The following is a 23,544-nucleotide window of genomic DNA, read 5'->3' as shown; positions in this document are numbered from 1 at the left end:
ACCCCAAGGATGCTCAGAGGAGCCCTGCGGCCTCCTGCCAGCGTGCTCCGGGACCCAGCTGAAGCAGCACCAGCAAGGATTGTGTTTTCTCCAGTTTGCAACGCTGCCTTTGTCTCTTGCAAAAACAAAAGCCCTGAAGAAACACAATTAAAATATTATAATTATTGGTGGTGGAGTGTTTGCTTTTATCGGCTCCCATTTAAAAAGATGCAAATAGAGGTGATTTTAGCATTCCAGTCATCCCCGCTCCCTCCTACAGGCATGGAAATATTTGGTTTAGTCAACTTTGTTGTGCTGATTCTCTACTTTCTCTCTTTTTAGTGACGAACACGATCACGCTCCTCCAGCAGCTGAGCCACCCCGGGGGTGCTGCATCCCCCTGCTGTGCTCAGGCTCACCCTACAAGTGCAAAACGCCTCCACCCAGACCCCAAAACCCCCAGGGTGAGGGGGGAGCAGCAGCAGGACACCACCCCAATGCTTGTTGTTTTTTTTTTTCTCCCAGTGCGATTTTTGCAGCAGATGCTACCTGTGAGCAAAGGGTTCAGGGACCTGGGTGACCCCACAGGGAGAAAAGGGGAGGCTGGGGGTAGGGGGAACACGAGGGTTGTGATGGGCTGGGTTTGGGGTCACTTTCCTGGGTCAGGATGGGGTCTGGGGGCAGGGGGGTGAAATCATAGTGCTGTTCGGGGGCAATTGCGGGCTTGGAGCACCCTCATCTGGGCAAAGCGGAGCCCTGCACCTGGTGGAGAGCCGGGACAAGGAGAGAATAGGGTCGGGCCGGGAATTGGGGTGACCCCAGCTCCTGTACCTGTGCCGGGCGGCAGAGGTGGCGCAGCCCCCCCGTCCTGTGTCCCCCCGGCTCCTGTCCCTGCGAGGGAGCACGGAGGTGGCACAGGAGCAGGGACCGGGATCCGAGCCTAAATCCCTGCCCGAACCATCCCTGTGCTGGGGCCCTACAGCGCTACGGGGCGATTAAACCGGATTATTTGGGCTGCGAGCGAAGAAAAAAGCAAAAAACGTCAGCAGAAATGAAGAGAAAGGTCTTTGCCTTCTATCACACTCACAAAGCATCTTCATCCCGTGTCCAATAACTCCCTTTGCAATGCAGTACACAGCTCCTGAGGATAATTAACTGCCTAATTAAAGATTAGAGCACTGTTGTTATTTCCCCCCACAGGGCCAGCCTTAAATGCGATATAGATAAGTGTTGCACAGATCGGTGGCGGTGGATGTGGCCACCGTGTACGGACTTGGAGAGGGCATTGCGAAGCCCAGAGGTTGCAGAGACGCTGGGAAGGACACGCGGCTTCTGGCTTCTCCTGCTTGGCACTGAATTTGGGGGAAAAAAAAAAAAAAGTGGAGCAAGAGTTGTGAGCACTTTTTGATGGGAGAAATTGGTGACATACGTGTTGGGTTAGGGCCAGAATTAGGGTTAGGGTTGTTAGGGTTTGGAGAGAGAAAGCATAGAGTCCTGTTGTGTGGGGGGTTGTGTAAAGGCTTCCAAAGGGAGTTCAGGTCTTTCAAAAGGTTTTTGTTTTAATCACTTTTCGATGGGAAAATTTGGCTATGTATGTGTTGGGTTAGGGTCATAATTATCATTAGGGTTAGGGTTCACCTCCAGCTTCCCAGGGTCCACAAGCACCACCAAGCCTCCAGGCAGGTTCCAACATTTTGGTTAACAACTTCCTCAGAAAGGGGGCACAAATTGTCTTTTTATTTAACTAATTTAAAAGTTGTATTTAGAATTAAGCACAGTAGGACCAGCCATTTAAACAGCCAAAATAGATGTATGTAAAATATATTTTATATGACATCTGCTTATTAAAAAATTCCCCAAGAGAAATCAGACAAAGGAGCAAAAGTCTGGGAGTGGAAATAGCTTTGCAAATAATGAATATGTATTTGAAAAATTGAATATACTCACTTAGAAAGTAGAGTAGTTGCTAGGCTGGTAAATATCAGTCTATAAAGAGAAAATTGCTGTACAGACTTGGTTTATGTAGTCTGATGTGAGGTTTCATGAAGGCTCAGGCCAACCTACTCAACAGCTCCATAAATGGAATTTTCCTTTTTTTTTTTTTTTCAGATTAAAAGCACAAGCTGGTAGTTGAGGAACAACATCAGCCTTTTTTATTACTTCTTGTGGAACGACATAACTGGTTTCATTGTATTCTCAAGTCTCAATGAAAAGAACAATTTAACCCAGATTTACACATTCCCCTGTAGCATGTGAAACTTAGAGGTCTTCTTACGGGTTGTGAGACCCCGGCTCCAAAACGAGAGTCAAAGCAAGTAGAGCTCATATCTTTGTTCATATTTGACAAAATAAATAAATAAATAAATAAAATATAAAAAAAGAAAACAGCCACACAAAAAGGCTGGAAAACTACCATGAGCATACAAGAAACATGTGAGTTGGAACAAATTAAAGAGAGGGAGAGTGAAGTAAATTCTGCTAGAATTCGCCATTTTGAAGAGCAATGATGTCTCCTGACGTTAAGGAGAGCTGAAAATATATCACCACCTCAGCTCAGTTTTGGATCCTTCAAGCAAGCAGCCAGCAGGCAGCCGGGTCTGCTCAAAGCGTGCATCCCACATCACCTTGCCCACTCCTGCACCCCTAGAGCATCCTTCTGAGGGTACCTGATAAAGGCAAGGGGGAAGCTCCCACCTCCTTCCCCCATTGAAGCTAATTAGTGTGAACCTCTAACGAGCCTCTGCCAGCAGCTGGATTGGGCCTTCCCTGCCCTTTGCTGCACTGATTCCGACTGAGGGCCCCCCCCAAATCTTACCGGGGGAGAGGAGAGCAAAAAGCAGAGCCGGAGGACAGCCCCGCGGTGCAGAGCTGCCGCCCGCTGCCAGCTCACACCTCTCACCCCGCGCAGCTCTCCCGAGTCCCAACTCCTCCGTACTTCGCCACCAGGTACGGAGTCCTTGGGGCCACAAAGAATGAAGCAAACTGGTCTCCCAGCACTCGGCTTCAGGTTTTCCTAAGGGGACAGATAGGACTGAGTATCTCTGCAGGTAATGCATGTCCCACTAACCATGAGCAATCCCAGTACCCAAACGTTTCTGCTGGTGGGGATCCGGGGCTGCGAGCTGGTGCCAAATGGTCCACTCTCATCCCGAGGAAGCCCGGTGCTCGGCTGGATCAAAACAAAGAGGTCTGAGCGTCCAGAGCTCTGAAACAGAGAGGGGAAGAAGGAGAAGGAGAGCTCGACGGGCCTCGCACACGTGTATGGGTTGTGTTTGAGGTGCAGTATCGCAGCCCGTCCCCGCACCGCCACGCAGCTGGCACCGCGCCGGCCTCGCGTGTTGCCGCTGGTGAGCGTAAGGGCAGCTCTGATATACATAAATCAACATATTACTCATTTTCGAGCATTGCAGCCTGACAGCTGTTACATGAGCACATTGTTAAGAACTGTCAGGCAGTGATACATGGTGTCTTTTACAACATATGTTGACTTTTATCTGACGTTGTTCCATAATTAGCCCCAGGGAGCAGGAATCTGGGCATCCGGCTGGCTGTGTGATCCCGGCTGACCTTTGCTGTGGGGGGCAGAAGAGCTTCGAGCTGGGGCTGGGGAGGATGGAGGGGGATGAAGGAGGAGCACCGATCCACGTGGTCCCCGTGGGCTTGCATCCACAGCCCAGGGACAGAGCAGCACCATCCCCTTTTGGGTTCCTGAGTGTTTCAGAGCTGTCACGAGAGGGGCCCCGCAAGGCTTGTGAGCTTTCCTTCAGGATGGAGCCCTGAATTTCAGGCTTAAAACAGGGCCGTGATCAGAGGTATGGGGTGAGGAGGGGTCCCAGTGTCCTTCCCCAAGGGACAAGTGTGTAGAGGGAAGGGGACAGTGCAGTCAGGGAGCGAGTCCTGGTGGGGAGAGCAGATAAAGGAAGGAGCAGATGGTGGAGTTAATGAACGGAAAGGATAGATGGATGGACAAAAAGGCATTTTTGTCGCAACGGATGGTCGCACTTCGATTGGGATGAGGACAAATGTGCCAGCGATGCTCCCCACGGAGGGTGGGCTCCCAGCCAGCTGCAGGGCAGGTGAGGAGCAGGACATCCCCACCAGGTGGGAGAGGGCTCTGTCTGCTGCGTGGCGTTACAGCCCTGCCCTGCCTCTCCCATCGGTCCAAAAGCTGAGCGATGGCAAAGCAGGGAGCACCCCGGTGCTCCAGAACCAGCTGCAGATCACTCCCTTAACTGCTGTGGCTCTGATGCTCACACACACGTAACACCTCTTTGTCTCTGGAGCCCAAAAAGCAGGGGCAGGGGGCAGAGGGACAGATGCCAGGAGCAACCACGGAGCCTTTGGAGCCCCTGGGCTGTGCACGCCTTGGTGGATCCTGCTCATCCCGTCTTCTCTGCAATATTCCCAGGCTCCTGCTCCATCGAAACAAGCGCCAGGCTGCTCAGAGGACTTCGCTCTCTCCAAGGCAGCGCTGAGCTTTGGGGCTTCAGCCTGGAAGTGGAGAAACCCATTGGGACTGCTCGGTTAGCAGGGGGAACCCATCGGACTCCAGGAGCCCCCCAAATGCCTGGCTTGTTTTCCCATCCTCACTGCAGCTTCCTGAGCTTGAAAAACAGGAGAGGAAAATAAATCAATAGGACGCAAAGATAAATACGCTTTTTAGTGCTTGCGTGTTGCAGCTGATTTGTCCTGCCGTGCTGTGGCGGCTGCATAATTCATGAAGTCCCCGGTAACATGCAAAGTGGGGGTCTGCGGGCACCCAGCTCCTGCTCCATGCTCCTGGCACAGCCACAGCTCCTTCTTCTGGAGGCGGGGAGGGGGGTCCCAGTCCTGCATGGGACAGGGACTTATTTAGGGTGTCCCTGTGCCGCTGCCCTGCTGGCTCCTGGCCTCTCCATGCTGTTCACCGCCTGCCCTTGGGCTTGCTGGCTGCAGTTTTGATCTCAGCACCTGCAAAGTGAAAGAGCTGGCAGGTATCCCCAGCAGAAGGGTGAGCTCAGGACAGTCGCTGACCCAGCAGAACGCCTTCACGTGGGCCCAGGTGTGGTGAAACCAGGGGACTGGGGCTGCCGCAGCAGGGACAGGAAGGTGTCGGCCTTTAGACATCGCACCCGTCGTGGGGATCCCACCTCCTCCCCACCGAGCCACCACTGATGGGTTTTATCTGAGGATCTGGGATTTTAAAGGGGAAGATTTCAGAGGCGTTTCCTTCCAGTCTTTGAAACAAACACGGCAGCGAAGGAGAGCACAGAGCTAAGACCTTGATGCAAGAGAAGGGCAGAAACCGACCTGCTTTTGTGGGAGATTAGGGGAAACCTAGTTTCATCTTAAGCCACCAAAGGCTTCTAAAAGCCCCAAAGAATAGACTGTGCAACTCCAAAGAGCCTCTCAGGGCTTAGCTAAGAAAAGTCAATTTAAAGTTCAGGTGCAGCCTACTTAGCTAAAGGGCTGAGCTCTGCAGAAAGCAGAGCTTTTGGGTGCCCTGCGCGGAGCTGCACCACGCTGCAGACCTGCTCTGCTCCCCCACGAGCAAACACCGTCCTCCATCACACCAGGCACTATTCTAAACAGCACCAACTTTTCTGCTTGGAAAATATTTCATTGCTCATCTTTGCATCGTGAAGGAGTCAGGAAAGCAACCCAGGGGTGATCCGTGCCCTCGGTGGGGCAGCTCCAGCATGCGCACAGGCTGTCCAGTAAGGACACATGGCGAAAAGGCAAACCAGAGGAAAAGAAAATAAGACAAAATAATCAAGAGCCTGCTAGAGAGCGGGGCTGGAAATCAGAGCACAAACACCAAATACATCTGCGAGGCGCAGGGGAAATTTTTAATCTTCAAAATTGGCAAAAGATTTGAGATAGCTGGAGAACAATCATCCCTCCCCTTCGTGCCTGCAGGAAGTGACAGACTTTGCACAAACCACTTCCCTTCCCTCTGATCTGGCAAAGCTGCTGCCAGCCTGGGGAGGAGACCAGCAGCTAGCCCCCAAACCCAACCCCAGACATATATATATATATTAAGGAGCAGAGGGCGCTAGGAAGGGGCAGTGCAATGGGATGGGGTCCAGCTGTGCCTGCCCTGAGCTCAGTTTCTGATTTCTGGGGCAGGGAAACCACAGCCCCACACCAGGGCAACGATGAGAAGAGAGAGAGAGCACCCCTCCAAAAGCAGGGGATGCGTTTCCCCGCCGGGTTAAATGTCACGAAGTGGGGAGGGGATTAAAACCAGCACCTTCGTGCTGCCGAGCCTCCGAGGCAGCGTCGCCCTGAGATTCACACCAGCCCTGGATGAAGCTGGAATATTAATGCGCAGGAGGACGGCGTCTGCCTCGGCCAGGCACCGGCTCTGCGCGGGAGAGAGATACCAGGAGCTCAATTTGTGTTTGCCTGAGCCAAGATGAAAATCTAATTAAACATGGCGTTGGGGCTTGGAGGAGCCGGGGATGGGGCTGGAATATAAAGCGCGGCTGCCACCCGCAGATCAGAGGGCAATATTAATAAACCCACGGAGGGGGACCAGAGGATCAGCTGGTAATATTGATAAATGTAAAGCAAAGACAAAGCAGCCGGGGAATATTGGATGGTAATGCTGATAAAAATGCTACAGGGACTGCCTCGACAACAGGCTGCTGATAGCCCTGCCTGCTTCCCGGGGTGGGGGACAGCATCAGGCATCTGGCACCCCTGCAGCAACGTGTGGTGGGGATTTCTGCTGGATTTAGCCCCTGGAAGGGCCAGGGCTGAAGGAGGAGTCGAGGGCAGAGGGTTTCACCCTGCAGCTGCTGCTCTGCAGGCTGAGAGCCTCCTGGCCTTGCCCATCACCTTTCACCCGATCCTGAGTGTGCAAGAGGGATGTTTGTTCCCTCGCAGCCTCAGTGGTGCTCAGGGATGCGGGGGACGGCGTGGCGGCATGCACAGGTTGCTCCCTGGGGATGTGTGCGCTAAGGGGGAGAGCACTGAGCGGGGAAGGGGCCCCAGCTCTCGTGGCAGGGCTGGTGGTTGCGTCTGACATCGTGTACAGCCCTTTTGGTCTCCTCAGGAGGAACAAGTGAAGCTGTATGGGAGGCACCAGACACGGAAATTCAACATAAAGCTGCAAGGGACCTCCCTCACCCACTGCCTCAATTCGTCCCGCGGTGTCCTCGCACCCCATTGCTCCCATTTTGCAGCAGGGAAGAGCGAGGCAGGGAGCGCTGGAGGAGAGCGGGGGCTGCTCAGAGCCTAACCCTAAGGGCAGGACCCTAACCCTAACCCTAACCCTAACCCTAACCCCACCCAAACACAGCTGGGCTCCCCTGCAGGAGTTCCCAGGGCCCCTGGGGAGGGGCAGTGGCCACCAGCGACCCGAGCGTCCCCCACCTCCCTGCAGCCTCTGCTGGGGACAGCAGGCACCCAGAGCCCTGCTCTCACCACCCCCTTTTGCCTCCCCCCCCTGCAGCACACCCCAGCCGGGCGATCAGGAGGAGCCCCCGAGCGCACTTTGAATCCCAGGCTGTGCGTTTCGGAGCTGCCAGAGCGATGATTTAAACATGAAGTCAGAGCAGGAACGGCGCTGTCAGAGCCGCAGCGCTCGCTCCGATCGATGGCTCCCCGAGGGGCTGCGACGTGCCTGCGCTCGGAGGCACCTGCAGACACTGTGCCTCCTCCGGAGCAGCCCCTCGGCTCCACGAGACCCCTTCCTCCCTTTGCTCTGCTAGGCAAGACCCTTGGACAAGAGCCCGAGGAGGAGGAGGAGGAGAAGGAGGAGGAGGAGGAGAAGGAAGGGGAGAAAGAGGAGGAGGAGGAGGGAAAGGAGGAGAAGAAGAAGGAGGAGGATGCATGGTGCTGGCGATGGGAGGAGAAGAGACAAACCTGTTACCTGGCTGCAAAAAGGGGACCTTCAGACTCTGGAAGTGCCCCAGTTCATGGCTCATCGCAGCCAGGGCACCTTCTCTGCGCCCCCCTGGCTCCAGGCTCAGTTCCTGCACCCACGGAGGCGCCGCAGAGCCCAGACCCCTCCCAGGCAGCCCGAGCTCTCCTCGCCGCCTTGAAAGGCATTTTGTCCTGCTGAGGGACAACGTGTGACCCCGGGGCACCTGCGTGTTCCCCAGCCCCACCAGCACAGCTGAGCTGACCCCGTAACGTTGGGGGTGCCAAGCTCGGGGGTCCCACACACCTCGATGCTCCTCAGCCACAGGGAGCCCCTGCCCCAGCCAGCACCCCGCAGTCCTGAAACCCCTGACCCACGAGCACCTCAATTAGCTCCTCCAGCATCACTTAGCTCCATAAATGCCTCGGTCACGGCTGAAAAACCTCGTATTTGCTGGTTGTTTCCCTCTAATTCCTTGCAACTCCTTTCCCCTGGAGAACAGGTGCAAGTGGGCGCGTTGGTTCCCCTCCTCCTTCCCGCAGGGCTTAATCAGGCATGGAGCAAAGCTTGATTAGAGCTCCCTAATGACCCCATCATCCCCCTCCCATGGGCAGGAGGAAGGCAGCCAGCGAGGGGGATGCTTGTGGCCTTCCCCTGCCTCCCAGTGAGCAGAGGGCTGAGCAGGAAAGGCAGCACCCCGAGCTGGGTGCTGCACCGCCCCGAGCACCCACCAAACACACCGAGGCGTAAAAAGTTGGGGCATCCTCCCAGAGAGCAACCCGCCCCTCAAATCCATCGTTGCAGGGAGGCTGGGGGGACACAGAGGGACCTGGTGCCGTGGGGACAGCAAGGATGGTGAAGGGAAAAGGGGTGGATGGACGGGCGCAGCCCCTCCGTCCCGGCTCCGCAGCAGGATAACCCATGGCCAGCGATGCTGTAGGAGGCCTCCCACGGAGATGCCTCTTTTTTTTTTTTCCCCTCTCCCATCCCCTCCTTGTCATCTCACCGCTGCCACGCCGGCACCGCCGCCTTGTGGCACGGCCACCAGGAGGGCTGGAGGCCCCGTGGCACCGGCCACCAGCCCTGGACGTGGCACCTGGACACAGCAGGCACAGCCCAGCCGGTGCACGCAGCCTTTTATTTTTTGGGGGGGGGGAGCCACATCTGGGCAAGCCAGCACCGCGGAGGTGACAAAAAGGTCCAAATGCAGCCAGGGAAGGGGAGCGGGGAGAGCGGCGACCTGCAGGGAGAAGCGGAGAGCCGTAAGGGAAGAGGTGGCAGCAGCTGGGGCAGGGGCACGGGGGGTGCGGGGGGAGACGAGCAGTGGGGCAGGGCTCCCTTACCTCCTAGTCCTCGCTGGGAAGCTGGACCTGGCTCTTGGTGTCCAGCGTGGAGTCCATCACGGGGTCCATCATGGGGTCCATCACGGAGTCCATCCCGGTGTCTGTCCCCGTGTCCGTCTCGGTGTCCGTCTCGGTGTCCAGCCCAGTGTCCGTCCCGGTGTCCTTCACAGCTTCTGTCACAGCCTCTGTCACGGCCTCCACCACGGTGTCCTTCACAGCCTCCATCACGGCCTCCATCACGGTGTCCGGCATGCCTTGGAGCAGCACCTGGGACACGCTGCGGCGAGCAGAGGTTACGGGGCAGGGGGCACAGGACCCCACCAGGATCGGGCACCCCCTTTCTCCTTGCAGGGAGCCAGGGTTTGATGCCCTCCTGCTTTTAATTCCTGGCTGACAAAATGACAGCAAGGTGAAAGGGATCTGGGCCTCTCCCCTACGGAGGGACCAAAAGCCACAAATGTGGGGGGTCTCTGGGCAAAGGGAGCCCCCCCCCAAAAATCCACGCCAAGAGGACCTCACCCGTTTTCAGTTTGCTCCTTCCTGTCCTCCACCAGATCACCCTCCAGCAGGCTCGAGACACGATGGACACGGGTCTGGCTGCAAAAATCTCTCCTCAGATGCTGCCCCAGCCACCGCTGCCCCCAGCACCCCATCCCGGTGGTGCCTTGTGCCCCCCCCGGGGCTTTACCTCCACCTCAAGTACTGGACCTTCATCCTGTCCTCCACAAGGACCTGCCCGGGTGCCTGCACCCCACGGTCAGCATCACCCTGGGGAAAGTGGAGGGGGGGCAAGTTAACCACGGCAGCAGGTCCTCGGGGGGGGTGGGACAGGGGATGGAGGGACCCTGGGGTGGGAAGTGGGGTGAAGAAACCTCTCCTGGGCCCCGTTGGCATGGGCACAGGGTGGCTGAAGCCTGCTGCCTCTGAGGGTGCAGGCAGGAGGGTTTCCTACCTTAGGGAATGTCGGGATTCAGGCAGCCCCCCCAGGGCCCCCCATCCCGACACCCCAGAGGGGTTTATTGGGGTCCCAGGTGTTGCCGTGGGTGCTGACCTGGGGGCTTGGACCACCGGCTTGCTGGGAGGCTGGGGGAACTGCTGCAGGCTCTGCCTGGGGCTCCGCCTGGGGCTCTGCCCGTGGTGCTGCCCGTGGCTCTCCTTGGGGCTCTGCCCGGGGCTCTGCCCGGGGCTCTGCCCAGATTTCCAGCACCCTCTGGAACAGCCTGGAGAGCAGCTCTTCACCCTGCGAAGGGAGCAGAGCTGCAGGCTGGCTGTGGGTGCACCAAGGGTTGCATCCCGACACGCAGTGCTGGCTCGGTCCTCAAAAAAATGCCCTGGACATAAAGCCCAGGCTCCCCCGCGCCCCTGAGGGCATTCTCCTGCCTCGTCTTCGCCTTGCGCAGACACCAACTGACCGTGGCCAACGCGTCCACCTCCACCACGGGGCCATCCTGGCCATCCTGGAAGAGGGGAACCCGGTGAGCCCCGGGACTCACCCAGGGACCAAAAGTGCCCCAGGAGCCAGGGCCACAGCCCCCGCCGCCCCCTGCTTACCGGTGCGCTGTCGGTGGGGATGTGCACGCCGGTGCCTTTCCGTGCCGCGATGTACGCCAGCCACAGGGACACGATCATCCTGGGCACCCTGCCCCGGGGCAGCCCCTGGCACCGCTGGCACCCCCGGATTGTTGGGTCAGAGCCGGAACCAGCACCAGGGGGCTCCCGGAGCAACGGGGAGAAGGGGTGGGGGGGCCCAATCCTGCCATGCTCAGCACAAAGCTGCCATTGCCCCGAGCTGCAGCGTCGCTTGGAGGGGGTGGCAGAGAGCAAACCTCTCGCCCCACCAGCAATCTGCCCTGAAGAACTCATGAAACAGGGCTGGAGATTGGGGAGACGCACCTCCACCCCATCACACCCCTGTGGCTGTGGGATTGAGGGCACCCGAGGGAATTCAAGCCTTGGCACCCACCCGACTCCCTGACCCCAAGGGACAAGCATCCCCCCTAGACCCCAAGGGACAAGCATCCCCCCGCCCCCCCGGCAACAACCCCAGAGCAGCCCGTCTGCTCCCAAGAGCCCCAACCCAACTCAATGACGTCAAACGGACTTTATTATTATTCTTTTTTTTTTTTAGCAAATGTTTATTTATATCAAAATACAAAACATTTCTGAAGCAGGGTAATGTTACATGAGGAGCAAGTTAATCAGTTCCAAAACCCATCATTCTCCTACAGAATGGCTAGTTGTACGTAACATTGCAACACCGCCATAATTTCTTAAGTGGGTACATTAGAGGAGAAAACAAACAAAAAAAATAAAAGAAGTCAATCTATGAACATGCAATGTTACCGGCAATAAATTGTTAAGTACCCAGCAGGCCTTAAAATCCCAGCAGGTGGAGACCGAGGGACCAGCTACTTCCAGTAAGGCAGGGCTTCAAGCTATTCTCTTCCACTTTTGGTTGGCTTGTCGGCATTTACTTGGGAGCCAACACCAGTCCAGGAGCCAGAGGGGCCGGTTTGCCTTGGCAGAGCAGGTTTATTGCTTAGAGCTATCAAAGCAGACGCTCGGGGCCACCCCCAGCAGCAGGCTGGCTCCGGGAGGTCTGCGTTGGCCAAGCTGGAAGATGTAAAAACCCCCCCCGAGGCAGGCGGGGAGGACAGCGAGGAGGTCTCATTTCCCTGCCCAGGGCAGGTTAGCACCCGATTGGAAGAAGAACAGGGGGGCGAAGGACCCCAATTCTGCCCCGTGCTGCGCAGGGCGGACGGTGGCTTCCCCTCCCCGCGGCCCCGGGCTCCTTCCCGGGGACCCCGGTGCCAAGTGGCACCTGCGAGGCCACCGCCGGTCCCTGCTGCTGGCATTTCGGAGGCCTTCACGAGAACGGAGGCCGAGAGCAACAATACAGATACAGAGATTATACAGAGCGCAGAATAAGTTTTCGTATAAGGCTTTGGTACAGCACCATCATGTCTCAGATTTATTTCTAAATCGTTTACAGAAAAAAAAAAAGCTTACTGAAAAAATAGTGTTTTGTTTCTCTTTTTTTATTTTTTTTTAATTTTTAATTTTTTTCTTCTCTTGAGGAACATACCTGAAGTTCAAAAATTAACCCTCTAGTTGCCGTCTGGGCTCACACCAAATGCTATTTTTGCTGTGTGCATCTGTGCAAGTTAAAAACTACACAAATCAAACCCAGCTGCTGAAAACTGTTCCGCAGCCACCCCCTCCAGCTGCCCATGCAGCAGCCAACAAGTGCACAAGGCAGCACCCAACACCACAGAGATTCAGCAGCTGATCGCTACTAACTTTTAGTTTTTTTAAAAAAAAATAGGAGGAAAAAAAAAAGTCACGACGACAAAGAGTATGGAACCAGCGGTACTAAAGTTTACTAAAGTTTTCTTTATTGTTACTGTTATTAAAAAAAGTCAGTTCCACTGGTTACCATGGAAACAGCACCAAAGAGCACCCTAATGTGTGTTATACATCGTAATACTCGACGTTCGAGAAATGGAAACAAGGTTGGATGGTCTAGTCTGTGTGTCAATAGGCGAGAACTCTTAAAAAAATAATAACAGTTGTCCCACACAACCAGAGACCTGTTGAGTTGTAAAGAAAATGCTGGGAAAATACTGTAGAGTTAGGAGGAAATTATATCAAGACCTACCTATGGAAGTCTAAGAGGGTTCAGAGACTATAAACCTACCGAAGGGGGTTAAAAAGTCTGCGGTCCCCACGGGGGCTTGGGACCCTCCTAGGGAGCTGGCGCGCGGATGAAATTCTCTCTGGATGCCCAAAGGATGGCTCGAGAAACCTACAGAAACGTCGGTGTTTCCGTTTGGTTCCTGTAGGGCTTTCCCACAAGGGAAGCGCCGAGGGAGCAGGGTCCCCAGAGCTGGGCAGAAGGTCCCACGCCACCTCCAGGGGCACGGGAGCATCCCCCCGGCTGCTTTCTGCCGGCCCCACGGAGAAGCCGAGGCAGGGTTGTTTCACCAAGTGGCGGGGAAAAAGTTCTAAAAAGGGAGAAGTTTGGCCTTAAAGTGCATCTGGGAGGGCGCTGGCCTCTCCCAGCCGAGCTGACACCTCTCCAAGCAGAGACGGGCGCTTTGCCCCGCAGCTCTGCCCCTTTCCCTGCAGGAAGAGCCTGGGAGGGGGCAGGAAGCCCCCAGGAAGTAAATACCCAGCGAGAAGCAAGCTCCCCCCCCAGAAACGCGCTCAGCTACGGCGGATGGAGGAAGCGGGGTTGTGTGTACCAAAAAAAATACATAAATATGTCAATGAGGGAAGCGGGATGATGCTGGCCCCGCGGCCGCCCCTTGGTCCCGCGGCGCCCAGGGGAGGAGCGGCTCTCTGTGTCTGTTTGGCATCCAGAGGGTTAACGGTACTGTGGAAAGTGTGCTTTGTAAACATTGCTCCTGTTTTTTTTTCTGTAAGTGATTCAAGGGGAGATGGGGAAAAGGAGAAAGCTGCCCACGACCCAGCCCACCCTCCCCGAGAGATACCCCAAAGCCAGCCGGCCCGACCGCCGCCAGGGAGCAGCCGCAGAGACGTCCCGTCCCTTCGCTTTCTTTTTCTTTTTTAAACATATAAAATACTTCACTTATGTATTTACCGCTAATAAATGCAAGTTAGTTCCATCAAACATGCTTCGCTTTGATATCAAGAAGTGGTGCTGAACAAATCTTGGCTTGATATTAGAAACACCCTCCCCCCGACCCACCCCAACGAAGAAGACAGAAATATCATGGAAAATACAGGTGACACCTACGGAGGAGACGGTGCCGCTGCCAGGGGGCCAGCTCCGGGCACCCTTCGCCCTCCCAAACGCGTTACATTCGTGCCTCGGTCGGTTGGGGACGCGGCGAGACAGAAGAAAAGAGGTCCTGCGTGCCTGGCACCTCCGCAGGGGGAACTGAGCCCAAAACAGCACCGGGGTCCCGCACGGGGCCATGGGACCGAGCCCATGGAGGGGAGCAGCATCCCCTGGTCCCATTGCGCAGCAATCCCTAAATCCTGGCCCCCGAGGAGGGGAGCAGAGGCACGGCTCCAGCATCTCGCCCAGGCTGGGCTCGGTGCCGAAACCGCAGCTGGAGCCTCGGGAGAGCGCAGACCCCACAGGCGGATGCCCAGGGGGAGATGTGACCCCGAGGAAACAGCGGGGTCACGGCGAGCATCAGGGGACGTGGCGGGTCTGTATTGCTTTGAAGAAAAATCCCAGAGCACCCCCACCACCTTCCCCGCAAGGGCTGCTGCGGGCACGGGTCCCCCCTGTGCCAAGCAGGGCGTTGATGACCCGACCCCCCCGTGTTACCCGTGCCGGTAACAGCAGCCTGCGCGGCACCGCTCCGCCTCCACGCTCCGAGATCTTCTCTTCCCAAAGAGGTATTTAAGTGCCGGGGCCAGGCCCTACGCCGGGAGACAGCACCGAGGCTGCCCAGCCAGGACTGCAGGAGCACCTAAGGGACCAAATCCCCTTGGCCCACACCGAGGGGGCTGCGCTGGGGTGGCACCGGCTCTGCCCCCCTCTCCCCAAGGCGTGTGGGTTTCCAAAAGGCAGCGAGGACGAGGACGGGTCGCCGGCAGCGCCCGGCGAGGCAGCGGTGTGCCCTACGGGAGGGATGCACGGGGAGCCCGTCCCCACAGCACCCCCACACCACGTCCTGTGCCACCGGGCTGCAAGCAGCCACGTCCTCCCCACCGCCAATAGCACCCTTTGAGCTAAAATTCCACTTGTTTCTCCGAAAAATAAAAAACAAAAAGCAAGACGCGTGCCCCTCCGTGGAAGCGCCACCGGGCACCATCACCTCGCCACGGCACGAGTCAAGCTGGCAGCAGCCAGGGCTCCCCTGGGAGCCCCCCACCCCGCTCCTATTTTTATTTTATTTTTTTTCCACTTTTTCTACTGAAGCAGCAAGGCGACAGCGAGCAGCAGCGACGACGACCGCGCGGCGGGACAGCAGGCGAAGCAGAGCAGACCATCTCGGAGGGCAGACCCCGCACAAAGCCCCCAGCCTCAGCCAGCCCTCTCCCCCCCTCGCCACCGTATTGCTCAGACAGCACTAGGCATGGATACAAAAATAAAACAGCTATGTGGCTTAGATATATATATTTTTTATATATATATTTGTATATATATATATTTTTTGTCTATTTATAGGTGGATGGAGAAGCAGAGAAGCCTAAGCGCAATATAATGTAAAAATACTCGCTCTGCTCCTGCTGTTTTAGACTCTTTCCACCTCTGACAGCCTCTCTCATGCTGCACAGAAGTTTCTGACACCTAGTACTAAGGAATTATTTTAAATATTTATTCTCCCCCCCCCCTTCTAAAATAGAAAGTAACTATATATTTGTATAATTTTATGTACAACGCGGTTTCGATACACCAATATCGTTTATTTAGATAGAGATACTGGGGCTCGTTTCTCTGGTCATTTTCTCTTCAAAGTGCTGGGTGGGTGGGAATCACAGGGGCTTCGAGACCACAGGGCTGAAGCCTGGGACTTGGGGATGGGCACCCCCTCGGCAGCTCTCTTGCTTGCCTGTAGCTTCAAGAGAACCGAAACAAAACTCCCCCCGGGAGAGAAATCGGGATTTCGATGGTAAAGCAAAAACCTGGGCAAATTCTCCTCCCCGTGGCGTGAGCAGGGGCTGGCTGCTCTGCGTGGCTGGAGCCGGTGCCCAGCAGCCCCCTCCCCGTTCCTGGTGTCCCCAGAGCCCCCAGCCTCACAAAGGGACACCGCAGGGGACAGGCACGAGCCCCTCCTGCTCCAACCAGTGCAAAAACTGCAGGATGCCAGCCCCTCCGTACCGCACGCCCTGCCCCATTGCAACCAGTATAAAACCCCTATCACCTACCACTACGGCGCATGCTTGCAGCATCCAAAACCCCCAAACCCTGAGCAATCCCTCTGCCCCCTCCCCGTATTCGGTCCTTCATCCATCCATGCACGTATCAAAAAAACGCCCAGAGCCCCGGGGATTTGGGACGCTTTGGGCACACGTCCTGAGGTCACCCAGCACCGCTGGGCGAGACACCTGCTGCCGCACACGACAAGGGACGGGCAGTTTAGACAGCACAAACCTGCCAGGCCAAAACACACAAAAATGGGGAAATTGGGGAAATACTGCTTCGTGTGGCTCCAGCTCGTCCCGGTCACTCGGAGAGGGGAGCAGGCTCCGTCCTCCAGCCTCTCCCAGGAGCCCGGAGCCGTGCAGTTCTGCCACGCAGCAGTGGGTGTCATGGAAATAAAGGTCAGTGCTAGCTTTCTCCTCTTCCATGCACAGAAGGTGCCAAATCACACGTGCCATCACTGCTTCCTCATCCAGTAACAGCCCTGGAGTACCTGACTCAGGTATTTCCCCTACAGATAGTTCCCCTACAGATTTCAGCAATCACCTCTCATAGGAACCAACTACACCTCGCAGCCTCTCCTCCTCTGCAAGGACAGGCAAAGGGAAGCAAAGACATCCAGAAAAAGAAAACAAAACTAAGCTGAAGGGTGGAAATGGGAGCCGACATTCCCTTTAAAGGGTTACCCCGTGCCCAAGCAGCACGGGGATGGGCTCCTTGGTGGGCGATGAGCATCCAAAAAAAAAAAAAAAAAAATTCAGCCATCCCCATGCCCGGAGCCATCACATACTTTGCAATTTCAGCCCACGTCATCGCTGCCTGCGACCACAGCGGGTCCAGCCTGCCTTTGTGCCCTGCAAGGGGCTCCCGATTCGGTGCGCAAAGCGGCGACGCTGCAGCGCATCAGGCGGGTGAGCTCTGATGTCGCCTCCGCCGGTGTCTTTGGTGGATGAATCCCCTGCCCCAAAAGTCCTGCTAACGAGTTTTAAAAAAAGACACGGCTCCATGCAGTGCCTGGGAGGGAGGCAGAACATCTCGTCCCGCGGAGGAACCGCCGCTGGGACAGCCTGGCTCAGCCCGCGCGGCGCTTCGCAGCCGATTTAGCCGTATCCCTCTCATCTCGTCTGACTCACGCTCTTCTGGGAAGAACAGATGCAAAAGCAAAATGCTTCAACGTGAGTAACCAGAGAGCAGCATCTGCGTGGATTTTAGATAAGGGATTCTGCACGGCGTTGCTTTCCCTTTGAACGATTGCAGTGACACCACAGCTGAGGCAACATGATGTTTCTTTCCGCTTTAATGCCCCACATGCAGGCAAAAGGCCCCTCGCTCCTACCTGCTTCTCATTATCACGGCCCAGTGATGAGTCACGTACAATGAACACAGCAAAAAATAAAAAAAGGGGGGGGGGAACATAAAAAAGAAACCTGGTCCTGCATAGCAGGGATGGGGACGCAGTGAAGGGCAGGCCTGCTGCCACGGGGCAGCGGAGAGGTGCCCTGTGCCCATCCGTTCCCAAATCCCAAATCTGGCTGCTCCCACCCCCTGCCCGACTTTGGCCATCCCAATCCCCCCCCCCCAATACCAATAGAGCTCTAAACACTCTCCCCCTATAGACAAACATAGCCTTTACATGCAAATATACCAGACTTCGCATACATAATCTACCCTTGTCCTACACTTCTCTATATATTTATATCTCATATATACATTGCTTTTAGCTCCGGCTCCTTGAAAAGACTTCCTTCTGCACAAAAAGCATCAGCTCTGCCAGCTCCGGGCTGCAGCGAGCCCAAGCGGGGCGTGGAGAAATCCCTGCAGACCGCAAGCCTTCAGGCCTCCCAGGAAAACCTCCCTGCTCTCCAAAAAAATACCCCAAGCCCAGAAGCACAGCTGAAAACACGCGCTGAAACCAGCCCAGAACTCGGAGAAACCTAAATTCTCCCTCGCTGCCTTGAGGAGGAGGAGAAACCAAAATGCCAGGCAGATTTCATCCCAACCCAAACTGCAGGATACGAGCAGCAGTAAGCTCAAAGGCGTGTGTCATGCCCAGGTGCCATGGACATGACTCAGCCCTGCTGGGACGGTGAGCTGGAGTGCTGAGCCCTCAGCACCCCTGGAGGTAGGCACAGCAGTGCTGTTATTCCCTCTGTAGAGCTGGGGAAACCGAGGCAGAGGTCCTTCTGGGCAAACCCTTCCCTGCAGTTTGGTACCTACCAAAACTCCCTGATGGGCAGTGACAAGCACAGCGTGGTGGCGCCGGATGGGGTGACAAGGGAACGCAGAGACACAACAGCCTCGTGCCCACCAGCCACCCAGAACGGCCTCGAAGCCCCAAGTGACCAACACACAGCAGCAACGGGGAGCTCCCTGCCCTAGGAAAATCACCAGGTACCCACACAAACACTTCCCAGCATCCCGGGAGCAAACTGTGTCCCATTCTGCATGTGGGGGCTTCCACATGGAGCCACCCACAGCAGCGGCGTCGCAAGGTGCCCTCCTGCGCCAGAGGTGCCCCCGGCACCTCCCGGAGGCTCCAGCCCAGGGGGTCAGGGTGCAAGTCCATGAGAGGGCTGCAAAGACAGCTGCAGGCTCCCACCCTACAGACCCCATCTCAGTACACGTACACAGCCCCAGGCAGGCGCAGGAACGGAGCCCTACCAGCGAGCAGAAAATGCTCCTGCTCTCCCCACCAGCACTAACTCGCCTTTTCACTTACGTAAACACTGCAAAACCAAACCATGGAAAAAACAAACAAACAAAAAAAAAACATCAGTGGGTTTGCACAGCAAAGTTACCTTAAAAATACCTGGCCTAAATCACTCAACAGCTCCTGCCACAAAACCAGGCAGCACGTCACATCCAGACCTGCCTGCAAAGGGAAAGCACCGATTTCACGGGCAGGGTGTGCAGGGTGGCACCCTACAGCCGTCCTTTCAAGGGGTCCACACGACACCCTTGTGCATACCTCCCTACATTATCCACCCCCAGCTGGGGGCAGCCTTATGCTGCCCATTTCTCACTTCCTAATGCTCGCAGAACAAACCTGCGGCAGCCTCGGTGCTCCTCCAGCCCCTCAGCCTGGCTGCGGCAGGCAGAGCCCATCAGAAACCCCTAGGGCACTGCTCCCACCCACCAGCAGCACCGGGCCCCCAGAGCTGGTGCTCGCTGCACGGACACATTGGCGCAGCCCAAGGACAATGCCCTCGTCAGATACAGAAGCATTTTATCCACCGCAGCCCAGCTCTTTGCGTGAGACCTAATGGAACACGTCGCGTCTGCGCCATGCAAGGAGGAACCGCACGTTTACCAACGCAGCAAGAACCATCTACCTTGGACAAGCTTACAAAATAAGAGAGTTTGGCCCATGAAGATAAAAAAAATCAAGATATATTTTGCAGCACGAAAGAAAAAGGAAAAAAGCAGCAGCAGCCGTGTTTGCAAACAACCAAAACAAAACGGAGTTCAAACAGGGATGGAATGGGGGAAAACGTTTGGCATCGTCTGACACAGCTTCGATGTCCCAGGTCCGCGGGAGGAGAGGAGAGAAACCCCGTAAGGGCATGGAAACCAGAGAGCTGGGAGAAGCGAGGAAGTTGCCAAAGCAAGAGGCGAGCCCATCTGCCAAAGCACGGCCCAGCACGTGGCAAGAGTCTATCAGAAGGTAACTCGGTCTAGCGGGGAAAGGAGGTAAGGATGGTTTAGGGAAGAGACGCGTCCACGAGGCGCCCTGGCGGGATTTCCCACTCCAGCAGCGTGGCAGGTACACGGCTGAAAGAGAGAGGGCTGCAGCTCCAGCCTTTAAAGGTCGAAGACCATGAAAAGCAGGGGGGCCCATCGGCTCAAAACACCTGCAAAAGGAAAACAAACTCTCAAAAGATTGACCAAGCAAGCTGGCGCGCTCCGTCAACCTTCCCTGCGCTCCAAATCCTCCTCCTTACGGCGGGGACGGGGGCACGGTCCCGAGGTCAAAACCTCAAGAGCCCGAAGACGCTGCCTCGCCCGTAACAAACGGGCATTGCAAATAGTTTGGAAAGCACTCAAATGAAAAAGGAAGCTTTCTGCTAGAGAGGTCCAGGCCACGAGAGCGAAAGGACGAGCGAGCGAGCTGCGGCACGGAGCCTACGCGCCCCCCACCCAGCGGGGCATCGCGCCGCGGAGCGTCCCCGGCCCCGCGCGGGGTGAACGTCACCTGTGGGGCTCACGTCCACGCAGAGAGGGCGGCCACGACCGAGGCACCCGCTCGCCCCATCGGGCGTCCTCAGGGAGGCTGGATGCGGCCCCCCGCGGCCCCGTGTCCTCCTCCGCTGCAACATCAGCCACGGTCTGGGGCAGAAATCAGCTCCTCTCACACCTACGCCAGTGAGCTGAAGTCACCCGGACAGAGATTTCCCACTGCCGAACGGGCAAATGGCATTAAATCAATTCAGATCCAAGTGGATTCTAGGTAAAGCCCTAAAACACACTCAAATAAAAGAAACACTCGGTCATACTGTTAGCAAAGTTGAAGTCTCGCTCTGGTGGTTGATGGTATTACATCAGGTCACGAGGTTCTCAAAATAAAAAAAGAGCCCTGATGCAGGCTTAAAGAGAGAGGCATTTCTAAGCGACCCTCCCTCCTTCCCGAGACAAATCCGCTCATGGTTTGAAGACCACCTAAATGAAGTTGTTAAAGCTTGAAAATATCTCTTTATCGATTAGAGGATTCTGTCAAGTGGTTCGAACCTAAGTCAGGGCTTTGAGATTTGGAAAGACGTGGTGCTCCGCTGCCACTGTCGCAGGTTTCTGAACATCCCGATGGAAGAGGAAGCACAACGTTCTGGAAAAAACAGAAATTTCTAGGCAGACTGACAAACAGATTTATACCTAAAACCTCCTGGGGAGCTTGGCTTGTTGGCATTGCCTTCCCCCGACCCCTCACTCTGGCCAGGCGGGCGAGAGCTCGCACGTTTCTCCAAACATCGAAGCCCTTTGAGGTTCAACCAGCAGCAAGAGCAATAACCAAGGCAAACCACAATTAAAGGCGAGATGGCAGAGCATCTCTTGTCGATTCTACCTGGGAATAAACTAAAGTTTTGTAAGCAAATGGCAAGCCCATGGCAAAAAAAATGCCTACAGGCTCTTGGATTCTCCTGATGATTTTTCCACAGCCCGAATCCACTTAAAGCAAGGATACTCACAGGAAATACTTGGTATTTATTCCCAGGCAGGCTGGCGGGTTTAGCACTTTACCAGAGAGGAAGAAGTGTGCAAACCTGAATTAAGTGTTTGATCTTACCACTTCAAAAAAAATCTAACTATTTTGAAGGTAGTGTTCACGTGGTAGTAATAGCACTCAGTACGTAGGTAGCACTTGCAGCCCGTGGACAGCCAAGTGCTTGACAAAAGTGCTCAGATATGACTTATCCCCATTTTACAGATGGGAGAACTGAGGCACAGAGAGGTTCGGTGACTTGCCCAAGGCCACGCAGTTAGACAGCGGAGGCAGAGCAGGGAAGAGAAGCCAAAGCCAGGTGTTCTCGGAGCAGGCTACAGCTTCCCTGCCGAAAAAAGGCCTACGTAACCCGGAGAAACATCAATTGCCAAAGGAACCTGCCCTAGGAAGAGGAAATACATTCTGGTGAAGAGTTAGGACAGCATTACCAAGAGGGGAACAGCGGGTCTCCTGGGACGGGGCAAAGAGAGGGACAAGTCCCAAAGCAGGTGTCGCAGGTCGCCTGGGCAGCTGGGCTGAAGCAGGAGGAAGGGGCACGCAGCGAAACCAGCAGCAACACGGGTCAGACCGATGCGAAATGCTGGGCTGAGCTTTGCGAGGCTGCTCGGAGAAGCCGTCCGTTGTGAGCCACAGAGCCGGGCACTTCCCAGCCGCTCTCGCTCGGGATCAGCGAGCTGCCAACAAGAGGCTTTGGGGTCTACGCAGCCAAACCCCGTTCGCTCGCACCCCTACAACGGCGTCGCCCCGTTCTGCAGTTACGGATAAAGTTTACAAACGTTACCGTAGTAAGAAATCACATCACTGCACGGCACTGGAGAACATTTGCTAGTGATACACGGAGCGTCGGGAAGAATTGATCAAAACCACCCTCACCAAGGTTGACACAAGCCACACTCGGGGGGAAGACACCCGTGGGTGAAAACAGTCCCACACCTGCGTGCTTGCAAAGTGTTCGGCACACGTTAACAAGGTTAAAACGCATATGCACAGACAGATTGTGATTTCTCAATCTCAGGCTGGTTTGAAGCCTTGGGGTCTTTCTGGTTTTCCCTTTCAGAGATAGGTAAGGAAAGATGTCAGTGACATTGTTGTTGCTGTTATCTTCACATAAAGGGAGGCTGGGAAGGGGGAGGCAAGGAGATTTGCACAATTACAGCTTTCCTGGGATTATTTGGTCTCATTCTATCATAATCAGATTCAGGGGATTACCAGTTGTTAGTTGGACTGGTAGTTTCATGTCAATTAATTACGCCCCACGTCATTTCTTCCAGCGATTCAGGGCCAGCTGCTTAACTCCACAATTTCTACCTACGCGCACGCTGCAGAAGCAGATGTCAAAAGCTCCGCATGTGCCTTTTACATCTGGAGATCTTTTCCGAAACCAAGGTGCAACACCCCCTTCCCGCCCCACTGAAGCCGTAAGGGGGAGATGCAGATCCGAGCAGCCCCAGGCAACCCCCCTGGACCCCAGCCCACCCCAGGGTCCCCCCCAGCTCATCCTTGCCATGACCCCCCGGCCCGGCGTGCACGCAGACGAGGCTCCAGCTCCCTCCAAACCCCTATTATTATTATTATTATTTTTTAACCTTCTTGGGCCGGCGCGAGGCTAAAGCAAAGTGGCGTGCCCGCTGGGGTCGTCGTGGTCCACGCTGTTGAGGATGGCTGTCTGGTCTTCGGGGAGCTGCCGGTGGCAGAGGTCGTCCTTGAGCGCCGAGAGGCGGGCGAAGGGGTCCTGACGAGGGTGTCTCTTCTTCTTGCGGAGGCAGACAGCTTCGTCAGGCCACAGTACCTGAGAGCTGGGAAGGTGCTGAACCTGGGAGGCAGAGCCGTCTGCGGAGGAGAGAAGGCAGACGGATGAGAGCCAGCACCCACCTGCGTGCCATCAAATGATTACATCGAGCCCTGGTCCTCCTCCCTGTGCCACCCCAAACCCTGCCGCCCGAGAGGTGGGGAAGGGGGAGACTTCAGCTGGAAGGAAAAAGGGTGTTTTCAAGGGAGGAACGGGAAAGTCACCTCGAGGGGAGGGTAGACAGGAAGAGAGGTCAGGACGGGGGCTCCGCCACGCGAGAAGCAGGTTGGGCAGCAGAAAAAACGAACACAAAATCCTAAGGAAAGCCACTAGAGATGGGTAGATGTTAAAGGATGGAAGAGTAGTTTGGAGGCAAGGGAGGGACAGCATGGGGGCACGCAGCCATCCATTTGGGAGGCAGGAGCTGGGCAGGAGCCCAGAGACCAACCCAGTGCTGGAGCCAGCGGGGACCAGCCTGAGCGGTCCACGGGGCACCGAGGAGACGCTGCTGGGGACCATGGGGTC

At 55.9% G+C, this 23,544-nt stretch overlaps 2 protein-coding genes across 6 annotated transcripts in view; both read right to left on the bottom strand.

Annotated features, from left to right (window-relative positions):
* Positions 1 to 8,052: 8,052 nt before the first annotated feature.
* On the bottom strand, positions 8,053 to 9,926 carry LOC308182844 (uncharacterized protein). 2 transcript variants are annotated; one of them, XM_080568146.1, is made up of 4 exons: positions 9,860 to 9,926; positions 9,691 to 9,768; positions 9,172 to 9,448; positions 8,053 to 9,068 (listed from the first exon to the last, which is right to left on the bottom strand). In XM_080568146.1, exons 1-3 carry the CDS (start codon positions 9,883 to 9,885, stop codon positions 9,175 to 9,177), a joined length of 378 nt encoding a protein of 125 aa, XP_080424272.1. In that variant the 5' UTR covers positions 9,886 to 9,926; the 3' UTR covers positions 8,053 to 9,068; positions 9,172 to 9,174. The 2 variants fall into 2 exon arrangements, with proteins under 2 accessions (XP_080424272.1, XP_080424271.1); XM_080568145.1 differs by having other exon boundaries at positions 8,053 to 9,448.
* A 1,359-nt stretch (positions 9,927 to 11,285) lies between these two features.
* The window catches only part of IGSF9B (immunoglobulin superfamily member 9B), a 53,211-nt gene continuing 40,952 nt past the window's right edge, over positions 11,286 to 23,544 (bottom strand). For 3 of the 4 annotated variants that reach the window (XM_080568108.1, XM_080568110.1, XM_080568113.1), the window contains exon 20: positions 11,286 to 23,060. In XM_080568108.1, coding sequence (XP_080424234.1) covers positions 22,837 to 23,060 — 224 coding nt within the window. In that variant the 3' untranslated portion in view covers positions 11,286 to 22,836. The remainder of the gene's footprint in view (positions 23,061 to 23,544) is intronic. The other variant, XM_080568109.1, reaches the window with a different exon arrangement.

Source organism: Anser brachyrhynchus (genome assembly GCF_964034855.1).
Source record: "Anser brachyrhynchus genome assembly, chromosome: 25".
Classification (NCBI taxonomy): domain Eukaryota; kingdom Metazoa; phylum Chordata; class Aves; order Anseriformes; family Anatidae; genus Anser; species Anser brachyrhynchus.
Note: the sequence above shows the minus strand (reverse complement) of the source record. Positions and strands in the feature narration are given on the sequence as shown.